This window comes from Cervus elaphus, chromosome 10 (genome assembly GCF_910594005.1).
Source record: "Cervus elaphus chromosome 10, mCerEla1.1, whole genome shotgun sequence".
Lineage (NCBI taxonomy): Eukaryota > Metazoa > Chordata > Mammalia > Artiodactyla > Cervidae > Cervus > Cervus elaphus.
In genome coordinates, this window is record NC_057824.1 from 46,361,457 (window position 1) to 46,372,148 (window position 10,692).

A 10,692-nucleotide genomic window follows, 5' to 3' on the forward strand; every position below is an offset into this window, starting at 1 on the left:
CCAGGCAGATGGCATGGCACGTGCAAAGGCCCAGGGGTCTTGGGGGGCGAGTCCAGAGAATTAGGAGAGCTGCAGGGGCTGCTGGGAGCTGCAAAAGTGACCGGGGCCGGATCTCAGAGCCTGCCATCGGACTTCCCCAGAGCAGCTGCTGGCTGACCACCCCCCGCCCCTTCCCAGGCCCCTTGCCGCCTCCTCTCCTCCTGCCCTCAGCATCCCTTGTATTTGTGCTCCCACAGTCCAGAGGCCCGTCATCCACCCCCTGTCCAGCCCGAGCAACAGGTTCTGTGTCACCAGCCTGGACCCCGACACGCTGCCCACCGTTGCCACACTCCTCATGGACGTCATGTTTTACTCCAACGGGTAGGGCCGCCTCGGGGGTGAGGGGCTGCAGGGTGGGCCAAGGAGACACGAATCTGCCTACAAGCCTCAGTCTGAGGGGGGAGGCACAGGCCTGCCCTGGGAGCTAATCCGAGCGGGGAGAAACAGACCTGCCCTGGGAGCTAATCTGAGGGAGGAGGCACAGACCTGCCCTGGGAGCTAGCTTGAGAAGAGAGATATGACTCTACCCCAGATCCCCTTTCTTAAAGGGGAGAATTGATTCATTGCAAACCCTAAAACTTGATGAAACCCCAGGCCCACATATAGATGTTATTATGAACACCCCAGGGTCCCCTGAGCTCCTGGGCAAGCCCAGTCATTTGAAGAGCCAGGGACTCAGGTTTTTTTCATTTGGTGGACGACAACTTTGCATTTTTCCTCAGGGCAGATTTTAAGTTTCAGCCAACACCAAGTGGAGTGGGGCCAGGGGCCAGCAAGCTGGCAGTGACCACAGACTGCCCTGAGATGTTGGCCAGCACAGGGACAGAGAAACCCTGTCCTGGAAGGGGCAAGTATAGCTCCTGCAGAGGGCTGGCTGGGTGTTCAACACTGTGAAGTGCGGTGCTCACCCCTGTGAATGCCGTGGAATCACCTGCATCTCACCGGTGTGGAGACCAATGCAGGGGCAGTGGCTCAGGGGTCCCCCAGCAAGGCAGGGGCAGAGCAAGGATTTGGTCGGTGCCTGCCTGGACACCCCATAGCTAATAGGCAGGGCAGGTGGGCCGGGTGCGGGTCAGGGTGCAGTGGGTCCCTCACTCCACCCCTCACCATCTCCCCCGGCCTCCAGAGTGAAGGACCCGCTGGTGTCCGGCGATGACTGCGACCACATCCGCTTCTTCTCCTTCTCCCTCATCGAGGGTTACATCTCCCTGGTGATGGATGTGCAGACCCAACAGAGGTGAGCCGGGCCCAGGGTGGAAGCGGACAATGGGCCCGTCACCCACTTGGTCCTAACAAGTCCCCCCCCAGCCCTTCATTGCAGGTGAGCGGCCCCACCTTACAGATGACAGGCCACTCAGAGACGAAGGCCCCGAGTCACCCAGCGCCATCCAGTGCTGTTTGACACCCCCACCCCATCCCTTCAGTCTGGAGCTGAGGAGGGGTACCCTGACCAGCCTGAGCAAAGGGGGCAGTTGTTCCAAAGCGCAATCCCAGCTTTGCCGTCCTGCTCCCCACCCCACCCACCCTTGGAGGAGGAAGGTGCAGAGCGCATGGGCTGAGGGCTCGGAGGGTCCTTGGGGCCCCTGATTTCCAGCCCAGCATCAATGCCCCCGCGACAGAGAGCGTTCCAGGGAGAGCTGGCGGAGGGAGCACTCTCAGCATCTGGGGGTTGACATCTCTTGCTCCCTTTTAAGGTTTCCTAGTAATTTGTTGTTCACGAGCGCATCTGGGGAGCTCTGGAAGATGGTGCGGATTGGAGGACAGCCTCTGGGATTTGGTGAGCCCCTGGGGTTCGACACTGTTTTATGTGTGGCAGTGGGTATCTGCTCACCCCATACTCATTCTAATTTATCCCCCCACTGACCCCCTTTCCCCTTTGGTAACCATGTTTATTTGCTGTGTCTGTGAGTCTATTTCTGTTTTGTAAGTGAGTACAGTTTTCTGGGGGGAGGGGGTGCTGGGCTGGGTCTTCGTTGCTATATACGGGCTTTCTCTAGCTGCATTGAGTAGGGGTTACTCTCTAGTTGCAGTGCTCCGGCTTCTCCCTGTGGCGGTTTCTCTTGTTGCAGAGCATGGGCTCTAGGCACTGGGGCTTCAGTAGTGGCAGCTCGTGGGCTCGGCAGTTGTGGCACACAGGCTTACTTGCCCCTTGGCATGTGGAGTCTTCCCAGAGCAGGGATTGAACCCGTGTCCCCTGCATGGGCAGGATTCTTAACCAGTGGACCACCAGGGAACTCTGTGGATTAGTTCATTTGTATCATATTTTAGATTCAACATGTAAGCGCTATCATACGATGCTTGTCTTTCCTGATTTTTCTTCCTAGTGATCATCTCTAGGTTCACGCATGTTGCTACTGCAAATGGCATTCTTTCTTTTTTTTTTGCGACTGAGTCGTATTCCGTTGTATATTCCGATGTATTCCATAGTACTCCGACCTACCCCATCTTCTTTATCCATTCATCTGTCAGTGGACATTTCGATTGTTTCCACGTCTTGGCTGCTGTGAACATAGGGATGCGTGTTTCTTTTCAAATTAAGAGTTTTGTCCAGATATATGTCCAGGAGTGGGATTGCTAGATCACATGATAATTCTACTTTTAGTTTTCTGCGGAACCTCCGTATCTGTTTTCCATAATGGCTGCACCAACTTATATTCTCACCATTAATTATAGGAAGGTTCCTTCCCCCCCCCAACCTTCCCCGTCATTTGTTATTTGTAGACTTTTTTTAATGATGGCCATTCTGACTGGGGTGAGAGGTGGTACCTCATTGTCATTTTATATGTATTTCTCTAATAATTAGCCATGCGTATCAGCTTGTTTTTTTATTCCCAGTTTGGGTTTAGAGTTTACCAAAGCACACCCAGTATAATAATATTACAGAAAAAAGAAAGTCAGGATGAAGGGAGAATTGAGGTGGGATAGTGAATGAAACGCGAATCATCTTAGCATGTGTAGTCTCTGAGTGCTGCTTTGAGTGGCCTCATGGGCAGGCACCAGGGGTCCTGGCATTTGGCATATAAGAAGCAGCAGTGGAACCTGCCTTCCTGGAGTGTGGAGGGTGTTAACGCCAGGCTAATAACTATAAATAGCCCTACAAGGCTTCCCTAGTGGCTCAGTGGTGAAGAATCCACCTGCCAGGGAGGAGACCCAGGTTCGATCCCTGATCCAGGAGGATCCCACATGCCGAGGAGCAACTAAGCCTGTGTGCCACAGCTATTGAGCTGGTGCCCTAGAGCGTGGGAGTGTCAGCTCCTAAAGCCTACGCGCCCTAGAGCCCGTGCTCTGCAACAAGAGAAGCCACGGCAATCAGAAACCCACACACCACAACCAGAGAGTAGCCCCCAGCTGCTGCAACTCCAGCAAAGCCCGTGCAGCCATGAAGACCCACCTCGGCCAAAAATAATTAAAAATAGCCCTGCAAGAAAAACAACTTTTTGAGAATCGGAAAGATTCTAGATTGGCAGACGCCATATGTTTTTGACCATGGTTTGCCGGAAATGTGTTTTCCATCAGAGCCCAGCACACACATACCCTAAACAGCTCTACGGTTTCACAAAACTGCACTCACGGCAGTGCTGTCCGAGCTCTTGGCCCTTCCCTTTCCTGTTGTCTTTTGTTGTTGTTGTTAGTTTTATTTGCTTATTTTTGGCTGCACTGGGTCTGTGCTGCTGCCCGAGAGCTCTCTCTAGTTGGAGAGAGCAGGTGCTACTCCCTAGTCGCAGTGTCCAGGCTTCTCATTGCGGTGGTGTCCCTAGTTGCGGAGCACTGGCTCCTGGCCTTCACTCATTGCAGTGTGAGGACTTCGTTGCCCCGCAGCATGTGGAATCTTCCCAGATCAGGGATCGAACCTGGGTCCCCTGCATTGGCAGGCGGATTCTTAACCACCGGACCCACCAGAGAAGTCCCCTCTTGTCGCTTTCTAAAGCGCTAGTCACCAGCCTTCTAAATTCATGTCCCAAACAGGTCACCGACCACTGTTTGAAAGGCACCATTCTAGACCCTCATCTCCCTCCCGCCTTATTTTATAGAAATAAAAGTGAATGTGTCTGTAGTTTAAGAATCTTAGGACACAACCAGTCTCCACCACGTAGCAGGACAGACAGTCACCAGGAGGGCAGGCACGAGGCCTGTACGACCACAAGAGGGGCCTGTGGGTCCAGCCAGGAGCCCCGGGAGACCAGGCAGAAAAGCAGGAGCTTGAGAGACCTGTCGGGGAACGGCCGAGGCTGCACTGGGTGCCAACAGCGGGGAGGGCTGAGCGTGGTCCCCGCCTCTGTCCCCAGATGAGTGCGGCATCGTGGCCCAGATCTCCGAGCCCTTGGCCGCCGCAGACATCCCCGCCTACTACATTAGCACCTTCAAGTTCGACCACGCACTGGTGAGTGTCGGGCACCCACCCCGGGGCAGGGGAGGCCCGGTCCGGCGGCTCCCAGATGTTTACTTCCCGCCCCTCACAGGTACCGGAAGAAAACATCAACGGCGTCATCAGCGCCCTGAAAGTCAGCCAAGCAGAGAAGCACTAGAAGGGCCCCTTCCGCTCCTCCCCATCCGCGCCCCCAGGCCTGGACCCGGCCCCACCCTGAAGACTCTTCTTGCAGTATTTCTCAACAGACTGGAAAACCGGCCCCAGGGCCCCCAGAGGCGGGATCTCTAGGAGATGCCCCCCCGATGGCTGACCCCGCCAGGCCTGGGACCCAAGCCAAGGCCTCCCCATGCCCTTCTCCTGCCTTCCTGGAGCCCCCAGACCCTCCAGAGAGCACGCCCTCTCCTCCTCCCCCACCCTCACTCCAGAAAATGATGTCCAGGGCCAAGGGAGCTTCTCCGCTGACCCACCTTCTCGTCCAGCCTCACCCATGGCCAAGGGCAAACGCCGAAGGAAGCTGGTGCCTCTGGGACACTGGGGTACCAATTCTCACGTCATCTTGGGGGGCTGGCTGAGCAGGGCCGAATTCATAGAGCCAGGGAAGGCCCTCATGAGGGCGGGGGCTCTGGACCCCATCTGGTCTCTGGTCCCATCGGCTCTGGGCTGGTCCCTGCAGAGTGGAGGCCAGTGGGCGGCTCTCTAATCCTGTGCTGGTGAGGCTCTGAGGGTGGGGCCCTGAGCTGGGGGGGACCTCGGCCACCCAGAACCTTCCTTGGCTGCCAACCACAGGGCCTGTACCCCGACTCCCAGCAAGACTGCCAAGGGGGCCCTGTCCAGACCCTCCCCACCACAAGCGCTCATCCTGGGGGGTGGGGGGGTGGTTCCCAGGAGACCCACCAGCCTGGGGCAACAGCTCCTATCCCGTCTGCTTTCCCTGGACCCTCCTGGGGCTGGCAGAGCCTCGGTTTTCCCCAAGTGGGGGCATCCCCAGCGTTCTGAGCTGGGGTTTTCTTAGGTCACCCCCACCTCCCCAGCAATCAACGAGACCAGCACAGGGCTCCCCCATCATCCTGCCCTCCTCTCCCTGCCCCGCTTGTGGGGGAACATGGAAGGCCCCTGCCCCCAACTCGCCCGCCCGCCCACCCCTCTGTCCAGGGACCGTGGCATTCATGAGAACTTGACCTGGGAGGCAGCTTATCTGAGCCTTAATAGAGAAAACCGTACCTTGTAGCTTCCTATTTAATGTGTTTGTTACCCAGGCTGCGGCTGGCAATAGTTTCAGGGGACAGGGCCTGCCGACGCTGTCAGGACCCAAAGTGTGACATCGCTTGGTTTGATATCCTGTGGCTCAGGGACAGGCCTGAGAATCAGAGCTGCCGCCAGGGGCCTTGGCTCTCCCTTCAGAGCAGGCAGCTGGGGGCAGAGGTCAGTTACGATCCAGGGGTCCCCAGGGGCACCCCACACGGAGCTGCCAAGGCAGAGTGGTTCTAAGCCTCAGAGGAAGGTTTTGACGGGCTGTGGGGAGACGGACAGCCAGGTGGCAGACCAGCCCCCGCCCCAGAGAACAGGGGACGCCCCTGCCTCCTCCCCAGCTGGTGGTGGTGTCCGGGCTGTCCCTGAGAAGCTGGGAGGAGAGGGGCCATTCTCTTGACCGGGTGAAGCCCCACTGTCCCCCTTCTCCAGGCGACGTGGGACCCTCTGAGCCCTGGAAACCCACCCGGTGTTGGAGGTCTTGTCTCTGAATCCTTACAGATGTTCAGAGCCCAAGCACTGACTCGGAACCTTTTTTTTTGGAAGTCATTTTGCACAAAACTCCAGAAAAACCAAAACATGTCAGTTGTTTGCTGGTTCCAAAACCGGGGTGACCGCGTGGGCAGGGCAGCCCCGCACGTCCTGAGCACCCCCTCTGTGCCTGGAAGGCCTTGATTTTCCTGTGGCGTGCCCTCCAGACCCCTTCCTGTCAGCTCCTCCCCATGTCGCTCCCCCGCCGCTCCTCCCCGCTGAGCTAGTGTGTCGGCCCCGTGACCCCAAGAAGCGTGTGATCCCCCCCAGACCCCCTAGGACGTATATTGTACACACATATAAATACCTGTGTTTTATGTTGATATAGATATATACTGTAAATAGCATATATACTTGAGCAATATATATGTTAATATATACCGTGTGAGCGTGCACACGCGTGTGCGTGTATGTGTGGGCGTGAGGGCCTCCGCCCCGCTGTGTCTGCCGTGCACACAGGCACGTTTTGAGCCACCGTGTATTTTTAATTCAAGTATATAGGCAATACGATGATCAGAGAAGCCGGCTGGCTGCCTCGGCCCTGCCTTGAGAGAATCAGACCAGCAACCGAGAACCGAGCCCCAGGGTGGGGGTTGAGGGTCCCTACCCCCTCCTCCCCGAGTCTCCTTTGAAAGCTGGGATTTAGCCCCTCCCTTTAGTTCCGTTTCCAAGGCCCCTGGACACCCCAGTTTTATTTTGGGGACAGGGCCATAAAGGGGAAGCGCGTTTGGAAAGGAACAGCCCCTTCGCCATTGCTCCATCCAGGTCTGCTCCCCCCTCCCCCCCCCAGCACCTCCACCGGATTTCTTTCACCTGCAAGGTTAGAAGCCACAGGTTCTTTCCTCGGGTGGTCTCCTGGGGACTGGCCCCGGGTAACCGAGAAAGAGATGGAAGCCCTGGATGTTGTTTCCTTGAGGGGTTGGTGCAAGGATTTGGCTCTCCGGGTTACACTGGTGTGTATCCAACCCACAGGCTGGGAACCCCGCCCTCTGTTTCCCAGCCCTCCCCATCCTCTTGCCATGCGGGGAGGCCAGAGCATCCTCGGTGTCTATGTGCCCGTGAGCCAGTGGCTTGATGTCCAGCAGTCTGGGGGAAGAGAAGGTGATCACCCCACTGGCTGGCTACCCCCAGGGGTCTCCAGACCCACAGGGAGGCGGCCCGAAGGGGGCCCTGTTGAGCTGAGACACTCTTGGCTCGGGCTCACTGAGCATGGAGCCCCGGAGCCGCCACCAGGGTCCCAGCTGTGTCTCAAGTGTGCGCTGTTCCCTGGTAAGAAACGCTCAAACCATCTCACCGCCCCCTCACTCCTCACCTGCCTCATCCGTGAACACAGGGTGAGAGGTTAAGGTAGGGAGGGTGAGGGAGATGGGGAGCCGAGACCCCCCACTTTGCCCCCACCCCCTGTTAATGAAAATCTGCCTCGTTGGTTCAACACTCAACTTGGGCTCCCCTGGCTCCAAAGAAACCCCTTTCCACCTCAGCCCCAGTCCTGGCCCAGCAGAGACTCAGCAGTGCCCACTCGACACCCCCTCTCTCCACGGGGGTCTCCAAAGCCCCCCAGGAGGTGGTGCCCTCCACCCAGAACACCCATCCGAGCAGGAGAGGCTCACAGCCCTCCCTTGCCCAGGATTCAGGGGTCCCAGAACCCCCCAAGCACCAGCATTCTCCCCCTCCCTTCAGCCCCAGGCCCCAGGCCCCTGGTGGGGAGGGAGGGACCGGGTGACCTGGAGCTGGCCACTGTGACCTCCCCGTTCGGGCAGCGCGGCCTTGGTGACCAGTGTGGTGTGGCCAGAAGATGCATGGTCAGTTGGGGCATGTCCCCTCGGAGGTGACAGAGGAGGAGGCCTCAGAGCTCGGGACAGGAGGCTCCGGGGTGACGGGAAGGGCCAGGCCCCGACCCCAAGCCAAGGGCACCATTTGCCTGATGATTGAAGATGAACCTGCCCACCCGCCACCAGCGCCTTCCGGCCACAGTTCCCAGCCACCCTGGGCCACCTTTCTGAGTCCCTGGATCAGGATGTGGGCACAACCAGGGCCCGTCCCAGCCCCAGCTAAGAGTGGGGACCTTGGGGACCTTCCAGGTGGTGGCTGACGAAGGTGTATGGCCACTTCCCTGAGTGAAAATGGTAGGGGCGTAGAAAGGAAGTGCCGCCAGTGTGTCTGCCCAGCCAGGGCCGGGGAGTCGTCAGCCTGCCACTGTCATGGCCGCCGTGGAGTGGAGTCAGCTGTTGACTTGGCAGACAGAGCTTGGGGGAGGACAGTGGGGTCTCCCAACAGTGGAAAGACAGGGGCTTTGGCTTTTCAGGTTTCCTGGATGCTATGCTGAGGCAAGGGTGAGGCCTGGAGTGGGCAGTAGGCTCTATTCAGAGAGGCTGCTTGGGAGGGGCGTGACCAAGATGGCGCCTGTTGGTTGACCAAGATGGCGGACGGTGGTCAGCCCAGCAGAGGGCAGGCTTGGGAACTTGTGAGGGGAGTTGAGCCCTGGTATAGCTAGATAGCTTTTCTTACACTCCAGTTTCTTTTCCTTTCTTTCATGTTTCAAATTAGAGGCAGCAAAAGGATTCTTTTCCATAGACCAAGGGAGAAAGCTGTGGGGTGGGCTATGGCCTTCAGCTTTGAAACCCAAACCCTCCGGGAAAGCCTGTTTTCTTGGGAGGGGAGGATGGGAGCTGTGGGCTGAGGCAGCCTCTGCCCTTGGAGCTGAAGGCCCCAGAGTGGCCTGGAATGGAGGTAGAAGCCTGTGGCCTGGCCTGTGGCTTCCGTGGGCAACCTGGAGGTGAGGGGGCTTGTGGCTCTTGGTTCTTGGTCGGGCAGGCTGTGAGAGTGAGAAGTGTTGGGAGTCAGAGCAGTGTTGTGGGCACACGTGTGTGTAAATGTGCATGTGAGTGTGAACGTGTGCTGTGTCAACACTGGTGCAAATGGGAGCACACACCTGCAGAGCCCAAATTTGAGCAAAAGGACGGACTCGTTCAGTATTTCAAGGCCTCAGTATATTCTTACTGTGGGCCACATGCAGAACTGAAGGGGTGGGGATGGCAGGCGTTGAACTCCCCTTGACTTTGTTAAAACCGCTCTGGGGAGGGGGCGGGCTTCCCCGGTGGCCCAGACGGCAGTGTGCCTGCAGCACGGGAGACCCGGGTTCGATCCCTGGGTTGGGCAGGTTCCCTGGAGGAGGAAATGGCAACCCACTCCAGTGTTCTTGCCTGGAGAACTCCATGGACAGAGAAGCCTGGCAGGCTACAGTCCATGGGGTGGCAAACAGTCGGACATGACTGAACTACTAACACTGGGGAGAGGTCAGAGGTGTCCCCATGGGGCCCTGCTCCGCCCTGCAGAGGCCCGGTGGTCCATGCAGCCAGCCTCAAGGGCTAGATCTGCCCAGCAGACTCCTCAGAAGCAGCCAGCCCTGAAGACAGTATTTACAAGGAGAGGTTCTGGGGGCCAGTGCCCCCTTGCCTATTGGGGCTCATCCACAGAGAGTGTCCATCCAACAAGGCCAGAGTGGGGGGCGAGGAGCTTGTGGAAAACAGGCCAAATTCAGGTCCCAGGGCAGAGGCCAAGCCTAGTGCATCTTCCTGTCCACTGCTTCAGCTTATCTTGTTCAGAAAATGGTCCAGGGAGAGCTGGGCAGCATTGGCTCCAAAACTGGAGGTGGAGTGGAGGGGCTAACGGCAAACAAAACCCCAAGTCCTCCTCCTGCTCTTTGCCAAAACCATTTCCGTTATCCCAAGACGGGGGTGAGTGGATGTTGGCTGCACAGCAGGGTTCAGAGAGGCCTCTGCCCTGCCCGGGGCCTTGCCTTGGGGGTCTGGCACACCCCGGGTCACCAGCAGTACCAGTGGCACTTAGATCTATCTGTCCCACGCTCTGGGCGCGGGGAGAACAGAGCAGCCCTGCCCAGGGCCCTCACGCTTTCTTTCTTTCTTGAAGAAACACAAAACCCTCGAGATTCATGTACTGTATGACGGAGAGAAAAAAAGTACCTAATGTTCCCCCCAAAAAGACAGTATATTTTGTACTTTGTAAAGTGTTCATTAAAACGGAAGAAAAAACAAATGATGCTGGCTGACGGCTGTCTGATTTCATGCTGATCCGGGGTCACGTCTCCTGCCTCCCTTCTCTGTACTGTGGTTGGGGGAACACCGGCCTGGAGCTCCAAGGAGGCAGAACAAGAATATGAGAGGAAATCACCCTGAGAGCAAGAGGGGTTGTTTTAATGCTGTGTAACAAGTTGCCCCCAAAGCGTAAGGCTTTAAAACAGTCCATCTGTGTGTCTTGGTCTCTGTGGTTTGGAATTTGGGAGTAGTTTGTGCTCAGACTCTCAGGAGGCTGCAGGCATCTGAGAGCCTCTGCTGGGACCAGAGGGTCCATTTCTAAGGTGCTCCCCTCCACAAGGCTGGCGAGATGGGCCTGGCTGCCGGCCTGTCCCCGCATGAGTCTCCACTGCTTGAATGTCCTGACAGTAAGTGCTTGGTTTTCCCCAGAGTAAGCGATTCAAGGACCAA

The 10,692-nt window shown here is 57.4% G+C and overlaps 1 protein-coding gene across 1 annotated transcript in view; it reads left to right on the forward strand.

Moving 5' to 3' along the window:
* CASTOR2 (cytosolic arginine sensor for mTORC1 subunit 2) overlaps positions 1-10,246 on the forward strand; it is a 53,654-nt gene extending 43,408 nt beyond the window's left edge. The window contains exons 5-9 of the mRNA XM_043914913.1: positions 237-360; positions 1,166-1,276; positions 1,734-1,816; positions 4,326-4,420; positions 4,500-10,246. Of these exons, the coding sequence (XP_043770848.1) occupies positions 237-360; positions 1,166-1,276; positions 1,734-1,816; positions 4,326-4,420; positions 4,500-4,565 (479 nt within the window). The 3' untranslated portion in view covers positions 4,566-10,246. The remainder of the gene's footprint in view (positions 1-236; positions 361-1,165; positions 1,277-1,733; positions 1,817-4,325; positions 4,421-4,499) is intronic.
* Positions 10,247-10,692: the final 446 nt, after the last annotated feature.